The sequence below is a fragment of the Patagioenas fasciata genome, chromosome 1, assembly GCF_037038585.1.
Source record: "Patagioenas fasciata isolate bPatFas1 chromosome 1, bPatFas1.hap1, whole genome shotgun sequence".
In the NCBI taxonomy this organism is placed as follows: domain Eukaryota; kingdom Metazoa; phylum Chordata; class Aves; order Columbiformes; family Columbidae; genus Patagioenas; species Patagioenas fasciata.
This window is the reverse complement of record NC_092520.1, coordinates 65603185-65625851: the sequence shown is the minus strand read 5'-3', so window position 1 is coordinate 65625851 and position 22667 is coordinate 65603185. Positions and strand designations below refer to the sequence as shown.

The window sequence follows — 22667 nt, the reverse complement described above, 5'->3', positions numbered from 1 at the left end:
CAAAGCAATTGTTCTCTACTTTTACTTTAGGCTCCTGTCTATGGCATGAACCGGCTTACACCTCAGCAACATATATATGCTTATCAACAACCAATGCATACACCACCTCTGCAAAACACTTCTGCTTGTATGTTTTCCCAAGAAATATACGGCACACCTCTGCGTTTTGATTCTCCAGCTACTGGCCTAATTTCTCCTCGTGGGGGTGATGATTACTACAATTATAGCGTTCCACCAGCAAGCACAAATCCAGCACTGCCTGAACCAGGCTATTTCACGAAGCCTTCAGTTGCGCCACCAACATTAAAGCCTGCAGAATCAAAAGTGATAGAATTTCCAAAACCTAAGTTTGGACAGCCAGGAACAGCAGAAGGATCAAAAACTTCTCTGACAACACCAGCACAGCCAAGTCAGCAAAAAACTTTTAAATTCAACACTAACTTCAAGTCTAATGATGGAGACTTTACCTTTTCTTCTCTTCAAGTTGCAACGCCACCTGCCAATGCAGCTTTTAATAGCAGCGAAAGCCTTTTGGATCTTCTGACATCTGATAAACCTTTACAGGATGATCGATATATCGAACGAAAACCAGTTAATGATCACACAGCTGGTCAAAGAAATGTCTTCAATTTTGGCAATAAACCTATGCCAGCCCTCTCTTTTAGAGAAAGCATGGGTCAGAATGCACACAAAAACCTGGGTTTTGAGAAAAGTGATATGTTTAGTGTCCAAGAACCAAGCAAACCTCTCTTTATGACTTCAAATTCAGATTTGGCCAATAGAAGTCATGAAACAGAGGGAGGAAGCACCCATGGTGGAGATGAGGATGATGATGGTCCTCATTTTGATCCTGTGGTGCCACTCCCTGACAAGATTGAAGTAAAAACAGGTGAGGAAGATGAAGAAGAATTCTTCTGTAACAGAGCAAAGCTCTTTCGTTTTGATGCAGAATCTAAAGAATGGAAAGAAAGGGGTATTGGAAATGTAAAAATACTGAAACATAAAGTATCTGGCAAATTTCGTCTCCTGATGAGACGGGACCAAGTGCTGAAAATCTGTGCAAATCACTACATAAATACTGATATGAAATTAACTCCAAATGCTGGATCAGATAAGTCATTTGTATGGCATGCTTTAGATTATGCAGATGAGTTGCCAAAACCAGAACAACTTGCAATTAGATTTAAAACACCTGAGGAAGCAGTGCTCTTCAAAAGTAAGTTTGAGGAGGCACAGAATATTTTAAAAACCTTGGGATCAAATGTTGACACATCTGTGACTCAGAGTAATGGAACTACAAGAGAAACAACAAACCAGGACACGAAGGAGCCCAGCAGATCAATTTCTGGAAACGTGAACTTTGGCTTTCAGTTTGCGAAAGATGGGGCAAACAGTGAATCTGATAGCAAAGGCAGCCTTACGGCTACATCAACTGCATCTGGCCCTACCACTTTTTCATTTGGAAAGGAAGCCCCACAAACTTGGTCTTCCGGTGGGTTTGGGCAGCATCTCTTGAAGAAGAATCAATGGGAGTGTAAAGTATGTTCAGTTCCAAATGAAGCAACTGCAAAGAATTGTGTATCATGTCAAAGTCCAAATCCAGATGCGTGGGAAACACATGGTGCCCCTTTAACTGACTCTGCTGCAAGTTTCAAAGCCAGTGGTAACACTGTGCAGGACAACTTTGGATCTGCTTTTGCTAAAAAAGAGGGTCAATGGGATTGCAGTATCTGTTTAGTAAGAAATGAAGCCACTGTCTCCAGGTGTATTGCCTGCCAGAATCCAAACAAAACTGATACAGCGATATCTGGTCAACAAAAGTCCTTTAAATTTGGCCTACCATTGGCTCCAAAGGCTATTCAAAATGACTTGGGAACTGCTTTTTCTAAAAAAGGTCAGTGGGACTGCTCTGTATGCTTAGTCCAAAATGATGCAGGAGATGTGAACTGTCATTCTTGTCAGCATCCGAACTCACAAAGTCAACCAAATGTGCCTATGCCAAACGTTCAGGCATCGCCTGCCCCCAGGTTTGGTTCCATTGCTGATGCAAGTAAGCCACAGAAAAATGGATTTGAAGGGCTTTTTGTTAAAAAGGAAGGGCAGTGGGATTGTAGTACTTGTTTTGTGAGGAACGAAGGTTCTTCACCATCCTGCGTAGCCTGCCAAACACCAAATCCATCTAGTAAGCCTGCTGGTGATGCTTCATCAACTCCTATTTTTGGCTTGAAAAGTAAATTATCTGAACCTGCTGGAGGACAGCTGGCAACAGGCTTTAAGTGTGATTTCTTAGAAAAGGGCTTTAAGTTTGGTCATTCTGAGCAAGGCAAGACACCATCATTTACATTTCAGATTCCTTCTGATACTGAAACTAAGTCTGCAAAGGAAGGATTCAGTTTTTCAATGCCAGTGCCTGCAGGTGGATTTAAATTTGGAATACAAGAGTCTAGTAAAAATACTACTAAGAAAGAAGAGCCATCTAAAGAGTGCACAACTGGCTTCTTAAAAACCACTGATGAAAAAGACAAAAAGGAACAGCCTTCAGATAGTGGAACTACATTCAAATTGCAAGAAAGAGCAAACAAGGAGAAAGGTGACTTTGTTTTTGGGCAAAATAGCAGCACCTTTACTTTTGCTGAACTTGCAAAAAGTACTCCCGGGGAAGGCTTTCAGTTTGGCAAAAAAGATCCTAACTTCAAAGGCTTTTCAGGTGCAGGTGAAAAGCTGTTTTCTTCACAGGATTCTAAAACGGATCACAAAGCAAACACATCTGCTGACCTTGGTGAGAAGGATGACGACGTGTATAAGACAGAGGACAGTGATGATATCCATTTTGAACCTATAGTTCAGATGCCTGAAAAAGTAGAACCATTTACAGGAGAGGAAGATGAGAAAGTGTTATACTCCCAAAGAGTAAAGCTGTTCAGGTTTGATCCAGAAACCAGTCAGTGGAAAGAACGTGGGGTGGGCAACCTGAAGATTCTTAAAAACGAAGTTAATGGCAAAGTAAGAATATTAATGCGGCGTGAGCAGGTACTGAAAGTTTGTGCAAATCACTGGATAACAACAACAATGAACTTGAAACAGCTCTCTGGCTCAGACAAAGCATGGATGTGGATGGCAAATGACTTCTCTGATGGTGATGCAAAGCTGGAACAACTAGCAGCCAAATTTAAGACACCAGAGCAGGCTGAAGAGTTCAAACAGAAGTTTGAAGAGTGTCAGAGGCTACTACTAGATATACCACTGCAGACACCACATAAACTTGTTGATACAGGTAGGACAGCCCAGCTTATACAGAAAGCAGAAGAAATGAAGTGTGACTTAAAAGATCTCAAAACATTTCTGACAGATGACAAAACTAAACTGTCAGAAGAGGAAAATGTAAACTCTGTTTGTGCCAGCAGTACTTCTGGTCTGATTATAAAGCCACATGCTGAAAGTACTGGGCCTACTCTGGAATGGGATAACTATGACTTGCGTGAAGAAGCGTTGGATGATAGTGTAAGTAGTTCTGTATATGCATCACCTCTTGCAAGTAGCCCTGTAAGGAAAAATCTGTTTAGATTCGGAGAGTCTACCACAGGTTTTAGTTTCAGCTTTAAATCTGCCTTGAGCCCATCCAAATCCCCTGCCAAACAGAACCAGAGTAGAACATCAGTAGGCACAGATGAAGATTCTGATGTTACTCAAGAAGAAGAGAGAGATGGACAGTACTTTGAACCTGTAGTACCTCTGCCTGACCTTGTGGAAGTGACCAGTGGTGAGGAAAATGAGCAAGTTGTCTTCAGTCATAGAGCTAAGCTCTACAGATACGACAAAGATGCTAATCAGTGGAAAGAGAGAGGTATTGGAGATATCAAGATATTACAGAACTACGACAACAAACAAGTGCGTATAGTCATGAGAAGGGACCAGGTGCTAAAGCTCTGTGCCAATCACAGAATAACACCAGATATGAATATGCAACAAATGAAAGGATCTGATAGAGCATGGGTATGGACTGCGTGTGACTTTGCAGATGGGGAAAGGAAAGTAGAACTTCTGGCTGTGCGATTCAAGCTGCAAGATGTTGCAGACTCATTTAAGCAAATTTTTGATGAAGCAAAGCATGCCCAAGAGAGAGACACGCTGATAACGCCTCTTTCTTCTCGTGCCACTACACCGAAGGAATCTCCGTGTGGTAAAAACGCTGTGGCTGTGCTAGAAGAAACTACCAGAGAAAGAACTGACCTCAGCCATGGTGATGATACTTCTGATGCAACTGCAGAGGTTACTGAGGTGTCAAACACTTCTGAAACACCAGCAAAAGCAGTGGTTTCTCCTCCAAAGTTTGTATTTGGATCTGAATCTGTTAAGAGCATTTTCAGTAATGGAAAATCAAAGACATTCACATTTGGAAATACTTCAGCCACTGGTTCTCTCTTTGGCTTCAGCTTTAATCCTCCAAGAAAGAGTGAAGACCATACTCCAGTGTCTCAGAACACAGTACAGAAAGAACTGGAAGTCTCTGCACTGCCAAAAGGTTCTAGTACTCCTCAGAAGCCTCTAGACAGCAAGGTAGACAGCTTGCCTGCTTCAACACAAGATGGACCCTCTAACTTCTCATTTAGAATTCTGGAAAAAGGTGAGTGTCAGTTGAACTAGGCACTTGTTCAACTATGCAACTTATTAAGCAGTCGTCTCTATGCTATTCATTACTCTTGGTAATAGGTAGTTTCTTTCATTTCTGATGCAGCTACCCACATCTCCACAAGTTCTCAAGAGTTTCAACTAAAGGAGTGAATTTTAAGTCATAATTCATTTAATATAAAAATTAGTGTGTGTGATGCAATATGGAGTTTTATTGATTAGTGAGGAAGGGGATTTCAGGTAGCAGCTATGACTGAAATGCTGTGCCTGAATCTCAGGTTTAAGTGCTTAAAGAGCTGTGGATTCACTTTTGGAGACTTAAATAGGTAGTTGGATTGATAGTGTATATACCTGGGCCTTTGCTCTGAAGCAAATGTATGCTTCAGCTAAAATTTTAATTATCCCTGTGATTGAACAGATGGTATTCTAAAACTACTCTGTATACGTTTGTTTAAAGTTTTAATTATTGGCCTGTGCAATTTCAGATGTGTAGCTTAGATAACACCAGATATGAGCCTCTTTCCTTAGCCTGAAAAGAGATCATGTGACTACAGCCTCAGTTACACAGTTCCTGACACTGTCTGAAACAGATGTATTTGTGACATGACCACTATAATATGCTGAAGTGTCTTGGTGAAAAGAATGGGATTTACTAGCATTTTAGTGGTAGAGTGAGTCCTTCTCTTCGAAGGCATCATGTGCTGCTTCCCCTCAGTGCAAGAATGTTTTATCAGAATATAGTTTTTGACTTAGATACTAGTCTTAGAATTATGAAGTCATACTGTTTATTAACTGAAGCATAATAAAGCGATGTGGTGAAAGATGATAGCTGCAGTCTATTTTTGTTGGTTGGATAAACTTCTATAGAATTAACAACTGAAATTTCCTGCTTTGAAATATGGTTATGGAATGCTTCCAGAACATAAATAAAGTCTGTTTTACTCTTTAAAAATTCCAGGTAAACACTTATATCCAAACAATTTATTTTTTTAGGATTTAATTTTAGCCTTTTTAAATCTAACCCAGTGGCCTTTTGGACAAGTCCATCTTCCTTGCAACCTGATAGTAAAGGTATTTACATAGTGCACTGAATGTGTGATAAAAACACTTTAGCAGGCATGGACGGTAACCCAACTGTGGCCAAGCAGTTGGCTCAGTGATCTTTATAATTAACATGCATGCTGGAGAAGAGTACTTAAAGTTGTGTCTGCCTACTGTATTTGTTGTATTGGAGAATGTCTCTAGCCCTTAGTCTGTTAATACGAGCCAGCACAGTGGATGTCCCTGTTTAAGCTTTTGGCTTGTTTGCCTTATTTTCTGAGGATATCTGGCTTCTGTTTGCCTTATTTTCTGCAGATATCTGCCTTGCACTTCTCTGTCAGAGTTTTACTAAACATGCACACTAGACCTCTAAAATTTTCCTTTTCTCAATCAATTAAATTATCCTGTTATCTTTACTCTCCTACTACCTGAGGTCTTCCACTTAAATGAAGTGCTTGAAGATCTCAAGACAGGCCATCCAGTAAAATGCTTGAATGTATTTAGCATCTCTTGTGGAAGTGTTCATTTCACTTCTCTGATTATCAATATGTTAACTATTGCACTTTTTAAAACAAGGAGTACACAGAAACGAGTCAGGCAACTCTTCAGCTGCTGCTTATGTGTATATACCTCATGTATAATATGAAGCCCACCTTAGATGGTCAGAAGACTTTTGCTGAGTAACCAGCTTGTTTACATTCAGAACCTGTAACCAAAACTATTACAGCTTATAGTTTGATTATATGTCATTATTAGATGTTACTAGTGGTGCTTCTTGCAAGTATGCTTGTTGTAAGCATACTGAACTTAATTCAATAGCATTTTAATTTTAAAAAGCAAATTTTTATTCTAGTCAGTACAAGATAGTCTTCTAATATTAGTGTCTTAACATTTTGACATTTTTAAACAGTGTGTTCCAAACACCATTTTCCCAAAATTGTGTTTTTAGAAAAACTGTTCTTATTTAAACACTGAACTCCTGTTCTGTATAAATAATCTAAACTCAACCGGTCTGTGTTTTTAGGCATCCCTCTGCACGGAATTTATTAACAATTCGGTTTTATTTTCAAAATTTGAGGTACATAATCTGAAGAGATGAAGCATTCTGCACGAATGCATACATGAAAGAATTTTTACTACCTCAAATTGATCCTGTTTTTGTATTGGAGGTGTTTGAGGGCAGGTGTGCGTGTATTAAAAAAAGACAAAATATACCTTTCTGGTACCTCAGACTGTTCTTCTATTATATACTTAGTGATTTATTTACAGTCAATAATTGTCCTCGATATAGTGTTTTGGTGGCGTTGTTTTGAGCTCTGTGACTTCATAAGCAAATGATTTTGAGAAGTCTTTTCTAAAATAGGTTTTCAGTCCTACACAATGCAAATATAACCTGAGACTTTCTTATCGGGAATGTGTTTTGGGGAGCAGCTTCTGAGTTGTGCAAGAGCAACATTCAAAAGAAATTTAACCTCATAGTAGTTCTGCACCTACATGAAAAAGTATTTAAGTTTTTCTCAGGTCTGGTCATGAGCTTTTTAAAAGTTCTTTACAACGCTGAATCAAAGTTGTGTCAATTGCATGTAACTGCGTCAGTTACATGCGTTTAAACTCTGGTGCTTTTCTGTTATATCCAGAAGATAGTCACTGATATATGCATGAGAAAAAAATATCGGTATTGTGACTAGCTAGATATTTAGGTTTATCTGGTCTTAGTGTCAGTTGAAACAAAAGCAAAAATATAACACACCAGTGGAAAAAAAAAAAAAACAACCCACAAACCTGTTGTGCATGATATTGTTCTTTATTTTGTTCCTTCCGTATACTAACAATGTTTTGTGTGGATTTTTTCCCTGGAGCAGAAAGTTCTATTTATTGTGAAACCAACATTCTTTTAAGAATATGTTGTATGTATGCATGGCTCTTTGTTTCATGGCTGCCTGTGAAGTTACATTTAGGCTGTTTGTGGCATTTTTGAATAAGAAAAGTTAAATTTTTTGTGGTGGAGGATGGATAGAAACTGACTTAATCAGTGAACATCTTGCTCAGTCTTAACATTCTGAGGGCAAATACATCTTGTAATCTTTGTTGAACCGTTTTATCACTTTGAGTGGATGTTTGGAACTCAAGAATCTAATTACAGTGTTTGATCAGTTTCATGAAGAACTTCACCTACACATTAATCTGAAGTGACTTTTTAATGTATTTCTCTTATTCAGCTACTTTGCACAAAGGCTACTGAAAAAGATTCCATGGTAATTCTTTTGTGAATACTGTCTGTTGAATATGATGGACTATATGCTCTGACAAGGTCTGCTAGCTAGCTTCGTAGTGGGCAGGTTAAAGGAAGCTCACACTTTTTCCATCTTGCTAACTTTCAAAGATTTTTGTTGTTGTTGAAAGTAGATTTTTGCAAATTCTCTAATCATAAGAAAAGCTTTTTTTTGTACTGTAACCTTTAATGGCTGTAAGACTAAATACTCCACTCTTAAACCTCTGTGATGAACTTTGTGTGAATTTACTCAGTACAATTGAGACACTTGCTTAACTAATCTGAGGAATAAAATGCATGTTAATATGAAGGTTACTTACATATCTTGATAACAGAGTACTAGATATACTCCTGATTCTTAAATCATCTAGGGTTAGTGAGTTTTTTGCATAAGATTGAGAGAATATATGAAAACATCTATAGCCTGCTGTCATGATATGAATTTAGAAATTTGCTGTTCAAGAGTTGTATCCTACATGTACTTTATACAAGCTCAGAATTGCTATTGAGATATAAAAAAAAGTGAGCAAAAGGGATTTCTCCACAAGGCTTTATGCACTGGTCATGGATCTGAGCTATGCTCTAGTGTATAATTACATGAAATGATTAGCTTGTGATCAAAGGAGGAGTCAACTGGGGCAAAAGTTGGGGAGGGAACACTTGGTGGGGGCGGGGGGGGAAGACTGAAATTTGAACTTTTGATTTTGTTTTTATTCTGCTGTTTATATTGCTCTTAATCTACTGGAAGATACCAGTGGGAAAACCACTTTTAAAAAGCAGCTTTAGTGTCTCAGTTGTGTCAGAGGATCAAGGGTATGTCTATAAATATTACATTTCTCTTCTGTCCTTGTTTGTTCTTGTGGTAATGAATATCAAATCTCATGTGCAGGAAAATAAGTATTCCTCAGGAACTGAGTAGTAGTCTGGTTCATAGCTGCAGCTTTAGTTTCCCACTGACTACATTGTGCCACAAACTTACCAAATATTTTGTAATTAAAAGGACAGTGAGCTTTTGAAAGCACCCTTCAAATTCTGCTGAGTAGTTTAACTCAAACCTGGAAAATGTTAACAAATAGGTTGATTTACTAAAGCAATCAGGTTGTTCTTAGAAACAGCTGATGTGTGGATACTGATGTGCTTGTGGGGGTAATTCTTATAAATAGTTAACAAATTTATTTCTCATACCTTTACCCCAAAACTCCCCTCTCAAAACAAATCTAAAACCCCAACCAAACAGTACAAACAAACAAAACTGGTGTATCTTCCCTCTCTGCTTCCGTTGTCTCATTCCATTCTCTTATAGCCCTGTGTTTTTCTGCAGTTTTCTCTAGGCTGTGCTTTCAGCTTTAACCTTTGATTATGAACTGTTTCTTTCAATACAAGTGGAATGGACAACTTAATGTTGAAGGAGGGAGGGAGAAAAAGCTATATAATAAAATTGCTAGTGGTATTTTTCCTTGCTGGAAAAGCTAGTTAAATAGGCTGAAAGCAATATTGTTGTTGTTGTTGAAGAAGATGGAGCTAAAAAATACTTTTTTAACAAAAGTTTTGGCATTGGCTATTATGATAAATTGAGATTACCTATGGGAAATCTGAGCTTTTTATTAGGTAGTCTGAAATAAGTTCTATTCAGTTGCTGCTCAATATTTTGTAGAACTTAAAAACTCTTTTAAGCAATTCAGTAGGACATGTTGCTGTTGCTTCAGGCCTGAAGTTTGCCTCTATACCTCTAGGTGACACTTAGATCTCTCTTCTCCGTAGTTGTATCTTGTCTGATGTGAGGACTTAAATAATCTTTTTAACAATATAAAGATGCAGGCTTGTTTCTGTTCTGATACTTGAATTTCAGATGCAATAGGACATGATGTAGTTGGGCTTGCAGGTTAGAACTTCTGAAGTTTTATCAGGATGCTCTGTCCTAGCATCCTGTAACTTTGATTTTTTTGTTTCCTGAGGTTCAACAGAAAAATTGTAGGCTCCAAATGTATTTTTAACTGCCTTAAAATAATTCAGTTCAGTAATAATGGCAATATGGGGTTAATATTATTCCCTGTTCTGAAATGATTCAGTTTTAATGGCTTGTTCCATTTCTGTAAAAAGCCGAGAAGACGACAACATCAGAAGATCTTCCATCTGATGACGTCGTAATAGTTTACGAGTTAACACCTACCCCTGAACAGAGGGCTCTTGCTGGCTTTCTCAAGCTACCTTCAACATTCTTCTGTTACAAGAATAAGCCTGGTTACGTGAGTGATGAGGATGATGGTAAGGAGTGTCAAAGTTGACCTTTGTGTTGCCTTACTGTGGGGAAAGGATGTAAAACACTGCACTGGTGGGGCCCCACCTCAAGCACTGTGTGCAGTTTTGGATGCCTCAGTACAAGAAGGACATCAAACTATTATGAGTATGTCCAGAGGAGAGTGGCCAAGATGGTGAAGGGCCTTGGGGGCCAGACCTATGAGGAGCGGCTGCAGTCAGTTGTTCTGGAGAAGCCTGAGGGATGATCACATTGCAGTCTACAGCTTCCCCAAAGGTGGTCAGTGGAGGGGGAGGTGCTGATCTCCTCTTTCTGGTGACCAGCGATGGGACATGAGGAAATGGAATGAAGCTGCATCAGGGGAAGTTTCAGATTAGACATTAGGAAAAGTTTCTTCAATGAGAGGGTGGTCAGTTGCTGAAACACGCTCCCTGGGGCAGTGGTCACAGCACCAATCTGTCAGAGTTCAAGGAAGGTCTGGACAATGCTCCTAGTCATGTGGTTTAGTTTTAGGTAGTCCCATGAGGAGCAATTAGTTGGACTCCACGGTCCATATTTATGGATCCTTCCAACTTGAGATAGTCTATGATTCTATTAATACTATCAGAACCATCAGGCACTTGAATGTTTTTGTTTGGACTGATGGGAAATAATCCCATCATCTTTATGGCCAAAGATATACACTCAGGTCTTCAAGACAGAATAGTACAATAGTGGTTGACACTCATATTACCAATGCTGTTGGTTAGGTAAGACTAAATAATCGGATGTTTAAGCCTAATCTCATTTGCACAAAAAGCTTCACTAACTATTTTTAGAGACAGATGAGGCAATCTTTATCAAAAAGGAACATACTCAGGTTTCCTAAATGATAGACCAATGGCTTATTTTTCCTCTAAAGCAAATTCCTAACACTAAAACTGGAAGTATTTTATATAAAATCTTATTGCATGCAGCTAAATTACTTTCAATGTATTCAGCAGTAAATATGTTAAATGGAAGTTCTGAAGTATTGTATTCAACAGAAAATGGGAGAAGACAAGCCCACTCACACAAATGTCGGAGCTTGCTAGTTTTTATATAAAACATCTTCAGTCTTCCTTCCCAATTCTCTTTAGTGGTATTCTTAATAAAATCACTCAATAAGAAACGTGTTTTCTGAAAACAAAACCTGTGCCATGCATCTGTAGCAATCTAGGTTAAGAAAAGTATCAATAGCACATGTATGCAAAAGAGGAAATGAAAGCTTACCTGCTGACCTGTGGAACTCTTAAAACATAAGCGAAGAGTATGCATGATTGTTAGACTTGTGAGTTGGGAGGGCTTAGCAGACTTCTCTGTACTTAGAGGATGCCTGAGAACTTACTTACACTTGTTTCCTGTATTTAAGATGAAGACTATGAAACAGCTGTTAAGAAACTTAATGGAAGATTGTATCCCAGCGATTCAGAAGAGAAAAAGAAATTGCAAGATCCTGTAAAAGGTAGGTCTTAAAACACAATACTTAAAACTTCTTACATACTGAAACATAAGCTCCACATCTAAAGGACACTCTGGCACTGAGATTAATTTTAGGTTTCCTGAGGTAGTTTTTAGAAGCACTGATACTGGGAGCAGAAAAGCTGTATCTCAAAATACAGCTTTACTGCTAACTAACGGTTAAACCAACTGAGCTTAAAGTGGTACCTGAATAAGTACACTTCAGGTGGCCTCTAAACAAGAATAAAGTGTCTTCCTACCTGGAGCCCTCTCTTCTGAATATGGAGAATTCAGCTTAGGATGATACTGTGCAAGACAGAAGTTGTCTATGTCTGTGAATATTTGCTACACCTGCAGACTATCAATTTAAATTAAGCTTATAAGTCAATATTGCCCAATTAAAATGAAGGTATTTGGTGTTTATACTAAAAATGCAAGTGTAGAAGATAGAATTTGCTGCTTTTGTTTATGTCTGCTTCAACTGTGCCTCAGACTTCAGTGTTGAGTAACTGAAAATCTGGGTAGATACTTCTAGAAGTGAAGTTTAGGGATTTTTTTTTTCAGGATATGTGCTACAAAGAGGTGGTATATGTTGAGCCATCTGAAATATGAACACGTGTTGAAGGAAGCTAGTAGTAGTGGTATCTGCAAGATTGAACTCTTACAGCTGTATGGAAATTCCCAGATAGCAACAGAAAACCAAGTATGATGAATTTCCAGTTCTAGTCACCCTGACTGGAGTTAAGTTGGTCTTCACTTCCACTGTTTAAACAGTAATGTTATTTGAAAAACTCTTCAAGTTGTTCTGGCTAACACGAGGTTTTCTTGTACCAAAAATACTTCAGTGTTTAGCTGTCTTCACAGCTATTTTCTACTATTTTTATTCTTTGCAGTAGGCATCACAGGAAAAAGTGAATTTGACAATGAAAGAGAATGTGTTACTGCTTGGGAAAAGGAACCAACTCCTGAGGAGGTGGCTGAAGCAGAAACTCTGCAGGTTCCTTCTACTTCAGTCTGTGGTGTCAGCAGTGATACTGAGGATGACAGTCCGGAAGACATCCAGGCAGAAGTTATAATTAAAGAAACGGATGTAAGAACTAAATCTTTGCTAATCTTTTTGTCATTGAGCTTGTACAATCACTTCAAATACATGTGAGACTTCACATACTTTTCACCCTGTAAGAACTAAAATATCCAGTGGTGAAAAACTATTTGACTCTTTTGTGGCTATGTCTCAAGTCCTTGCCAACACTGAAACAAAAGCTTAGATGTTAAGTTCCTTTGGGACAATAAAGGAGGTACAGCTGTTCTCATAAAGTATAAACTGCTTTGGCTAGTAAAATGATTCCTAATGTGTATGTAAGGACTAATTGATTTCTGGAAGTTACAGTATTTTCTTGAAAGCATACTGCTTCAAAGATGCTTCAGTTTCTTGTCAAGTTAATGTCCAGTGTGCATTAAGTGTAATGAAGAACTTCAGAAAGCTTTAAAACAATTTTTCTTGGTGTTCTTTTTTTACTAAAATGACTGTTCTTTGTCTCCCGATGAGGTGGTTAGAATACTAGACTCTTCTAGCTCATTTGCTTTACTGCTTTATTTTTTTTATTAACCTCAGGAGAATGAGGTTACAAGTTCAACTGACTTAGTCTGTACCAGTGAGGAAGAAGTACCTACGCCATCAACCGATGAGGTGACAGTATTTGTCCAGTCAGCTACCAACAATGAAGAACCAGATTCCACCACAGAAACGGTGCATGAATCACAGACTTTATCAAGAGCTGATGATAAACCGGTAGACTTGTCAACTAAAAAAAGTGATTCGGATTGTTCAGAGTCAACACAAGGTAAGGTCAGGGGTATGTTCTCATTTTTCCTTGAAACTTAAACTACTGTACAGAAAGCATCTAATGTAGCTGCTGCCTTGCAGACAAGTAATACTAGCACTGAATTAGAAGCATGAGTACCAATCTAGTAAAAATGTGACTAGGAATTAAAATAATCGTCAAATTCTGGTGTGTTCAAACGGCACTGCTATAGAGCAATACTAGTGTCTGTATAATTTTCATATGATGTACATTCATTAGTTTACTATTAAATACCACATCAACACTTATTAGAGCTCTGTGGGTCTGCACAGAAACTGCTGAAACTATCTCACACAGTCTTGAGCCCTTTTTTCAAGCCATAATAAATGGCTGTCATTATGACAAGCGGCATGCAAACTTTAAAGTTATGGGAAGGGAAAAGTACTGCGGAGACTTCTCCAGTTAATTTTTGTGACTACATAACATTAAACACATTTTCTTTAAGAAAGGTAGACAATAACTTTTGACTTTTCCTCTCTTATTTGATAGAAAACAGAGTCCTCTCATTTGGTTTTGGCAATACTGCAGGCTTGTCATTTGCAGATCTGGCTTCCAAAAACTCTGGAGACTTTGCTTTTGGTTCAAAAGGTGAGTTAAACTGGTCTGGAAGAGACACTCACTTGGACTTCTGTTTCATGCAATATAGCTTTTGTGCACCAAATTTCTACTGATTGATTAGCTACTAGCAGTTTCTTACAAGTTTTTGTCTGGCAGAAAAACTCTGCAAAGTTTAAAATGTAAATATCTTAATTGTAGATAAAAACTTCAAATGGGCAAATACAGGAGCAGCTGTATTTGGAGAGACAGCCCGTAAAGCAGATGAAGATGAAGGTGGCAGTGATGATGAGGTGGTACATAGTGATGACATCCACTTTGAGCCAATTGTGTCCTTACCAGAGGTAAGGGGACTTCTGGGATATAAAACAACATTAAGATAATCATGTCTGCTAACAGCAAGTTTTTAAAAAATGCTTTCCTTAACTAACTTTGCTTTCTGTGTTGTGTGATTTGTAGTATGTTTCTTGCACTGCGTGTGTAGAAATGTCTGCTGTTTTAAATCCTAGTACAGTTTAGCACTGAGGAGATCTCTGGCATATCAGTTGAAATCTTCAAAGTTTATTTCATTATACTTTGAGTGTTGATCAGTATGCAGATTTGCACGCAACTTGTAAAAGCTAAAACTGATTGATTATAGCATGGGTGAAAACCAAGGGAGTGTGCCTAATAACCATTTCAAACTTTTCTGGTGTTATAGTGATAACATCTGGATTTTCTATACGTAATATAAATTATGTATAAATGTAAATATAAAATTATGGATTAGTATAAATATTGAGTAAGACAAATAAGCACCAATAAACAGTATGCAGTGTCCTTTAATTTGAACAGCAAATCTAATGTTCATAATATACCTTCAACCACCTTCAAAATTTTGTAGGCCTTTGCTCATCTGTGTCATATGACTTCTGTGGTTTTCTTTCTTCCCTTACATGCTGCTTCTCCAGTCTCATTTTTTCCCCTCCACAAATAGATGTTTGTCACTTATTTTTCCAGTTCTCTCAAGTGTTCCTTTCCTTCAGAAGATGTGTTAACTAAGGGAAGTTAGAGGCCAGTAATATGCATACATAAAGTGAGGAGATATGGCTGTCAGGTGCCACTTTTTATATTCAGTGTTTATTCTGTTGAAATACAAATATCAGGTTTTTTAACAATGTTCAAGAGGTAACACCTGGAATGGTAATAGTACTATATCTTCATTTCTTGGTATGTACATCATTCATCAAACCTGAAACTTTCAGTGCTGTAATTAATCTCAAACAATGAAATTTGTTGGGCTCTTAATTTCTAAAAAGACTAGATGTTTTACTGATTTTGGTGTGTGATGAATATGGTGTTGGAAAAAGGAACACATTGAATAATTTTCCATTGTAATATGTCAGAATGATTCTAAGTGTATGTAATGCTATTACTGTTGTTGGTTATAGCAGCTTTCTAGGAAATCACAGGTATTCCACTGTGCTTTTTTTTAGGTGGAGGTAAAATCTGGAGAAGAAGATGAAGAAATTCTCTTCAAAGAGAGGGCAAAACTTTACAGATGGGACAGAGATGCTACTCAGTGGAAGGAGCGTGGTGTTGGAGAGATAAAGATCTTATTCCACACACAGAAGAAATACTATAGAGTTGTCATGAGAAGGGACCAAGTTCTTAAAGTCTGTGCAAACCATGTCATCACCAAAGAAATGAACTTAGTAGCCTCTGATACATCAAACAATGCTTTAATTTGGACAGCCACAGATTATGCTGGTGAGTTTTTTCAGGGGTTAGTTGGTTGGTTTGTTTTTTCTTAGGTGGTCTGTAGCTTCTGTGGCTTTGTTTTTTCCCTGGAGTTTATATAAGATGAAAGCTATTTGTTTTTTTACTATCCTGAATAGAACTAAAGAACTTGTTCTCTGATTTATTTTCAGATGGTGAAGTAAAAGTAGAACAATTTGCAGTCAGATTTAAAAGCCAAGAAATTGCTAATTCTTTCAAGAGGAGATTTGAAGAATGCCAGCTAAGCTTGTCAGAACTACAGAAGGGACATTTATCTCTGGCAGCAGGACTGTCAAAGGACACCAATCCCGTTGTCTATTTTGAAGTTTCTGCTGATGATGAACCCTTAGGACACATAACTATGGAGCTGTTTTCAAATATTGTCCCTCGAACTGCTGAAAATTTCAGAGCCCTGTGCACAGGAGAGAAAGGATTTGGATTCAAGAATTCCAGATTTCACAGAATAGTCACAGACTTTGTGTGTCAGGTAGGTGTAACAAGCAGACTCTTCATTGAGAGAATGAAAGATGTCTTGACTAACAATGGCACTTCAAAAAATCACTTATACAGGATGCCACATTTTTGTTGGCAGCATGAATCCAGCGTGCAGAATACTCTCATTTACCTTCTCCTTACCAGGACATGAGAAATGGTGCAAGCAGCACATGCTGCCCTAAGCCACGTGCTGTTTACCTGTGGCTGCCAGCTGCCTGATGCTTTAGTGTTACCTGGTGCTGCCATGTTAGTGGGGAAGCAAAAATTGAGATGGAGATCTCCTCTTACAATGGAAAAGGGCCTGCTGCTGAACAGGAACATCAAGGAAAGTAGGGGTTCCCAAAACTACCATTCAGCCTTCTCTCTCTACAGGGAGGAACTTCCATATGCTCACCTGCCAAGAACACCTACTTTCCAGGCTTACATTTTAGAATATACTTTGTATATCAGATAATGTGCCCTTTTCAAAGTGATATTCCAAATATTTGAGATGCTCAAGTTTTCATCTAAAAGAAGTCTTCTAGATGTCATCATGCAGTGGCCTGTTCCTTAAAATACTCAAATCTTTCACCAAGAGTATGGCCCTGCAGTGCATCTGAACCCCCATGTAGACACTGTTGGTTTTAAACCTCTGTGAGCATTCAGTAGCACTAGCAAGTTCTTGATAAATATTGAAAGCTTAGGACATTGGTCATAGCTAAGTTAGACATTTCCTTCCCTAAAAGCCACATAAATAATTCAGTGAGCTTTTAGTGACTTGTAACAGGCAGAATGAACCAACTTCCTTACACACTACACTGATGTTCCTGCGTGTCACTGCATCCATGAAGACACGGCATGACCTTCTACGAACTCAGAAGTAGACAGTAATATAGTAAGTGGCTTGTCACCAGAATGAAAAATTATCCAGTCTCTTGATCAGGTGTCACCTGTGTCTTAAGTGTGCCCTTTATAGCTCTTTTGTTGAAATCTTGTGCCCTTCTGGTAAGGAAAGCAGTGTTGCTCATTTCAGGTTTAAGCTTGTTTCAGGTTATTGCACATGCTATAAGAAGCAGACTTTTAAACAGTTAACCGCATCATGTGTACCCTGACAGAAATAAGCATTTATCACATGTAATTGGTATATTCTGAGCTTGCTCTGCTGTGCCTAAATTTTATATAGGTACACTGAGAAGCTTGCCAATGAGAATTAAGTCTTTCCTTCAAAGATATGATAACCTATACTGTTACCTTTGCATATATTCAAATAATCAGGAGCAAGAAGCTTGCTGCCTTGCAGAAAGGCGGAAGACAATGGCTCACTAGCAGTAGCTTTTTTTCCTGGACAAGCAGTAATGTAGCAAAAGCTGTTGCCTGCACAGAATCAAGAAGTTACTGATCATTGATACTTTAACCTTTTTTAGGTGATCAGTTCTGTGCCTGTAGGGACTAAGCAAGGTCAGACCTTCAATGAGAACAATGCAGGTCCCAGCTGTCAGGGCCAAGTGATGCAAGAAGCAGGCAGTGGGAAAGCCAGGCCTAGAGGAGTGGTCACCCTGTGGAACAGGAAGACAAAATGCTGCATTTGGAATAAACAAGGGATAAACTTTCCACTACTGCTTGCACTACCATGAACAAAGCTGCTGAAACTGGGAAGCCTTATAGCTAAAGTAAATATTGTGCCTGTGAAAACTGAGAATGAGTTCTTCCGAAGCAAAACCTTTACTGTTGAATGGGAATATAATTGTGCTGTTGGTTTGTATCTTGGGACTTGTAAGTTAATTCTGTGTCTTTTTTTATTTTAAGGGAGGTGATATAACTAACCATGATGGCACAGGTGGACGGTCAATTTATGGAACAGCATTTGAAGATGAGAATTTTGAAGTGAAACACACTGGCCCTGGATTATTGTCAATGGCAAATAAGGGCAGGGATACAAACAATTCTCAGTTCTTCATAACACTTAAAAAAGCAGAACACTTGGACTTCAAGCATGTGGTATTTGGGTTTGTGAAAGATGGAATGGATGTTGTGAAAAAGATTGAATCCTTTGGTTCTCCTAAAGGGCTAGTAAATGGAAGAATTGTCATTACAGACTGTGGGCAGATATAGAATTATTGCTTTGAGGATACAGATGTTCTAGCAGTATAAATGAGTATTTAGATGTTATTGACTAATTATTTTAACTTCTTAAAATGAACACTTCTGATGTATAAATGTAAAATTACAGCTTATAGTTGGGTTTTTTATGTGTTCAAATTGATTTTTTTGCATGTTAAATAAAAAGTTCAGACACTGGCATATTTCAGGTGTATTTGTGTTATCCTGACATATTTGTATTAAATGTCAAATTTTAAAAATTAAATCTTAGTCTTGTTAAAATAAATGTCTTCACTTTGCTTTGTTTCAAAAAAAAACTTGCATTATTTGGCTTCTTGCTCTCATCAATCTGTTTTGATATACAAATTGTAGGTGCTAATTGCCAGTCACTAAACTGAAGGCACTTGAAACTTTCTGCACATCAGAGTAAGCATTAAGCTGAGGCAGCCAGTGGGTAGATGCTGGTTTGTGCTGGCTGGAGTCTCTGAAGAGCTGGTGTTTGAAAGCTAGTGAGTAGTTCTTAAATGCTTTGATGGGATATTTTGCTGGAGAAGTGGACCAACTTTTTTTGTGCACCAGTGGTAGCTGTTCTCCTGGACAAGCAGTAATGTGGCAAAAGCTGTCGCTAAATAACTTAGTTTAATAAAATCTACTTAACACTGGGATTTTTATCTGATGCTGTGATATAACTTGGTGTTGCTGATAGGGCTCTCCTGCCTCTCAGCATGTTTATCAGCTGTTTCCTGGGGCAGATTTCTGACCTCGCTGCAGAGCTGAGTAACTGTAGCTTAGATGTGCTTGGGTTGTTTTATGTTTTGAAGCTTTCTCTCTCAGTAGTGAATATGCATGAATGAATGTGGCTTTTTTTACAATTTATGGGCTATTTTTTTCTTCAAGGTAACCAATTAAATGTTTTGATCTGTAAGCTGGAAATATGTAACTTATATATTCACCTTTTAGTTTGTTTGTTTTTAGGGATAGTGGGAGTACTTCTTCCCTAAAGCTCATACAAAAGCATTAGCCTGTAAAACAAACCTGCCATGGCTGGTCAAGAGAAGTTCTCCTCCCCCTCTACTCTGCCCTGGTGAGACTGCATCTGGAATATTGTGTCCAGTTCTGGGCCACTCAGTTCAACAAGAACAGGCAACTGCTGGAGAGAGTCCAGCAGAGAGACACAATGATGACGGAGTGGAGCATCTCCCTTATGAGGAAAGGCTGAGGGAGCTGGGTCTCTGTAGCTTGGAGAAGAGGAGACTGAGGGGTGACATCATTTATGTTTATAAATATGTAAAGAGTGAGTGTCATGAGGAGGGAGCCAGGCTCCTCTTGGTGACAACCAATGATAGGACAAGGGGTAATGGCTGCCAACTGGAACACAGGAGGTTCCACTTAAATTTGAGAAGAAACTTCTTCTCAGTGAGGGTGCCAGAGCACTGGAACAGGCTGCCTAGGGAGGTTGTGGAGTCTCCTTCTCTGGAGACATTCAAAACCCACCTGGATGCATTATTGTATAGCCTCATCCAAGTGTTCCTGCTCCAGCAGGGGGATTGGACTAGGTGATCTTCTGAGGTCCCTTCCAATCCTTAACATTCTGTGTGAGGCTGGGACACAGGCCGCTCTGCGGGCAGCACGAGAGGGAGGCTGGGCCTGCAGGAAGCGCTGGCTCGCTGGGGAGAGGGAAACAGTCATTTCAGGGCTTTGCTGGTCCCGTGAAGCCGGGTGCGGCTCCTCGGGCAGGAGCAGCCGCGTCCTGTTGCCACAGGGGAACTAACGCGCCCCGCCCGTTCCCAACGGTCGATGGCACCGTGTGCGCGTGCGCCCGGCCCGCCGATCCCGCGCAGCCTCCCGCGCCTGCGCATCTCGCCTGCGAGTGGTGGCGGTTCGTTCGAGCGCGGTGGTGCGCAATGGCGGGGCCCGGACACGGCTTCACTGTGAGCCCCGACCGCTCTGCCCAGTGTCTGCAGCGGCGCTACCTGCGGGGGCCGGCGGGGGTGAGACGGGAGGGGCGGGGCTACGTGCCTAGGGAGGGAGGTGGGCGGTATGGCGGGAGGTGGAGGAGGAGGAACGTCGTTCCCTCTCGCCAGGTGCCCTCCCTTGGAGTTCATGGTGAACGCTGTGGTGTGGCAGACGCGTACAGTATCAAAGCCAGAAACAGGATTTAAACGAGCTTCAGGAGCTTACGTGTAAAGTATGTTAGTTCTAATCCTGCCTCTGTTTCCTTTTCTGTTATGGTTGCATTGCAGTGGAAGTCATAGAAGCATAGAATGTCCTGAGTTGGAAGGGACCCACAAGGATCATCGAGTCCAACTCTGGTCTAAGTGCTAAAGATTCATCCTTAGCTGAAATTGAAATTTTTCTGGAAATTGCGATTCCAAATTGTGTGCATTCCCAAAGCACACTCTGAGCAGTTTGGCACTTAGTTTTTGTCTCAAACCTTCTGGTGCCTGCTAGTTGAGCAAAATTATATGTGAAACCTCTTAGAAGCAGTATAGTAGGCATGTATGAAATATATATAATAGGATAACTAATTTCTTTCACATCTTCTCTTGCCACAGCAATTGCTAGCCTTATTTAGAATATGTTAGGAGCGTTTGTGTTTTTTTGTAAAGCCTAGTAATTAGCTGTGTTTTCAGAGAGCAGGAAATTGTTCCTTGTGTAGTTAACAGGAGGAGAATCAAACCTATCGTTTACAAGAGACTGCCACAATAACAAGACAGTAAACCGTGATTGGTATCACTTCCTTGCTAAGGTAAAGCAATGCTATTTCACACTAGAGAATGTCAGGTTCTTTGCACCAACCTGAATGAAAGAACTGGATTGTGATTCCTCTGTTTCTGTCACTTGTGCTGATAAAAGCGCTCATGGGTCTACCCGGTGGATTGCAAAATGATCTGCCTAAAAATCCAGCAAACAAGACCCCCCTGCCTTGATGTGCTGGTGTTTCAAAAGTCTTTGACACTTTGTAGAAGGAACACTCACTGTCTGTGCACTTTTATTTTGTCTGGTCTGTCTTGAGACAAATTTTTGCAGTTCCTTTATTGCATCTGTGCTCCATGGGTCAAATGCTTCCAGTGTGCCCAGGGCATAACAGACCTTAAGTGTTAAAACTCATACTGCAAGGGAAGTAATATGTTGTAAAAATTCCCATGAGCAGACAAAGATTGAGGCTTAACATTTTAGGATCAGAAACCATCCCAAATGTGAGGTGAAGATTTGAGTTCTTTAGCACCTAAAATCTGGGTGTATCTGGCCTTAGTTCCTCTAGAAGGATTTGCAATTCAGGTAGCATTTTGTGTTGCCCTAGGTGCCGTGTTTTTCTTGGGAAATATTCTGCTTTGAACTACAGAACTGTTATTTAAAGAAAAATATTTTTCAAAAGCTGTTTTTAAAAAACTATCACTGAAGATTTAAAGTGTAATGCTTGCAAGAAAGGACATGCAAGATTTGTTTGTGCTTTTTCTTATATCATTATAAAGCAGCATGTATATATAAGAAAATACAGGAGTTAGTAGCCCAACACTTCTGTCATTTGCTTTTTTAGAATGTAGTTACAAGTTAATAGGAAAAAGTGAAGCAGGAAACTTTGACATAAAACACCTAGATGCAAAAATAGATGGCACTGTTTCTATGATTAATCCTACGTTTATACCCTTATTTTATGTCACTGTCTCCATAGTTTCTCAAATATTTTAATATATAAAACTATGAATATTTCATTATTAGACTGGGGGGATATGATTACCTGTTTATATTAATGTGAGAGGCATTTGTATATTAAAAAAAACACTTTTCAAAGTCAGTAGTTTGTAGTAAGTTCTGTCACGAGATGTTGTAACTATTAAACAAGTGAGTTGTAACATACATTTTCCCTGAAAATTCTGACTATATTATGGTGGTTTTGCACTTTTAGGATTGCCTTTCAGGAGCATTACATATTGGATATAAGAGTGGAAGCTCCCTTGAATACAAAGGTAATACCAAACAATGTTGCTTTGATGTCTTTTTCAGGGAAAATATATACTAGAACTGTATCATTTCTAAATTTAAGTTGTCTTGTATTTTCCTCACTTTAACTGGTAGTCATTCTTGATCAGCAGTTTGTGATGTCTGGGAGGCAGCCTGGGAATGTTAAGATTCACATGAAGAGCATAAAGGATGCTTTAGAACCATGCTTCCCAACCTATTTGTGTTTAAGTCCTGCTTGAAGCAGTTATTAGCAGTCCACCTTGTAATGCAT

General features: G+C 39.1%; 2 protein-coding genes across 8 annotated transcripts in view; both read left to right on the top strand.

Moving 5' to 3' along the window:
* The window catches only part of LOC136097302 (E3 SUMO-protein ligase RanBP2), a 33122-nt gene extending 14406 nt beyond the window's left edge, over positions 1-18716 (top strand). Inside the window, exons 20-30 of one of the 3 annotated variants that reach the window (XM_071807781.1) lie at positions 31-4624; positions 5623-5700; positions 10043-10207; positions 11590-11682; positions 12575-12768; positions 13294-13522; positions 14033-14131; positions 14300-14442; positions 15574-15847; positions 16009-16343; positions 18137-18716. In XM_071807781.1, the coding sequence (XP_071663882.1) occupies positions 31-4624; positions 5623-5700; positions 10043-10207; positions 11590-11682; positions 12575-12768; positions 13294-13522; positions 14033-14131; positions 14300-14442; positions 15574-15847; positions 16009-16343; positions 18137-18442 (6510 nt within the window). In that variant the 3' untranslated portion in view covers positions 18443-18716. Of the gene's footprint in view, positions 1-30; positions 4625-5622; positions 5701-10042; positions 10208-11589; positions 11683-12571; positions 12769-13293; positions 13523-14032; positions 14132-14299; positions 14443-15573; positions 15848-16008; positions 16344-18136 lie in introns of all 3 variants that reach the window. The other 2 variants (XM_065829566.2, XM_065829567.2) reach the window with 2 other exon arrangements.
* Positions 18717-20284: 1568 nt separating this feature from the next.
* CCDC138 (coiled-coil domain containing 138) overlaps positions 20285-22667 on the top strand; it is a 38770-nt gene continuing 36387 nt past the window's right edge. For 3 of the 5 annotated variants that reach the window (XM_071807771.1, XM_071807763.1, XM_071807757.1), the window contains exons 1-3: positions 20285-20421; positions 21090-21179; positions 22341-22401. In XM_071807771.1, the coding sequence (XP_071663872.1) occupies positions 20335-20421; positions 21090-21179; positions 22341-22401 (238 nt within the window). In that variant the 5' untranslated portion in view covers positions 20285-20334. Of the gene's footprint in view, positions 20422-20514; positions 20619-21089; positions 21180-22340; positions 22402-22667 lie in introns of all 5 variants that reach the window. The other 2 variants (XM_065845377.2, XM_065845368.2) reach the window with 2 other exon arrangements.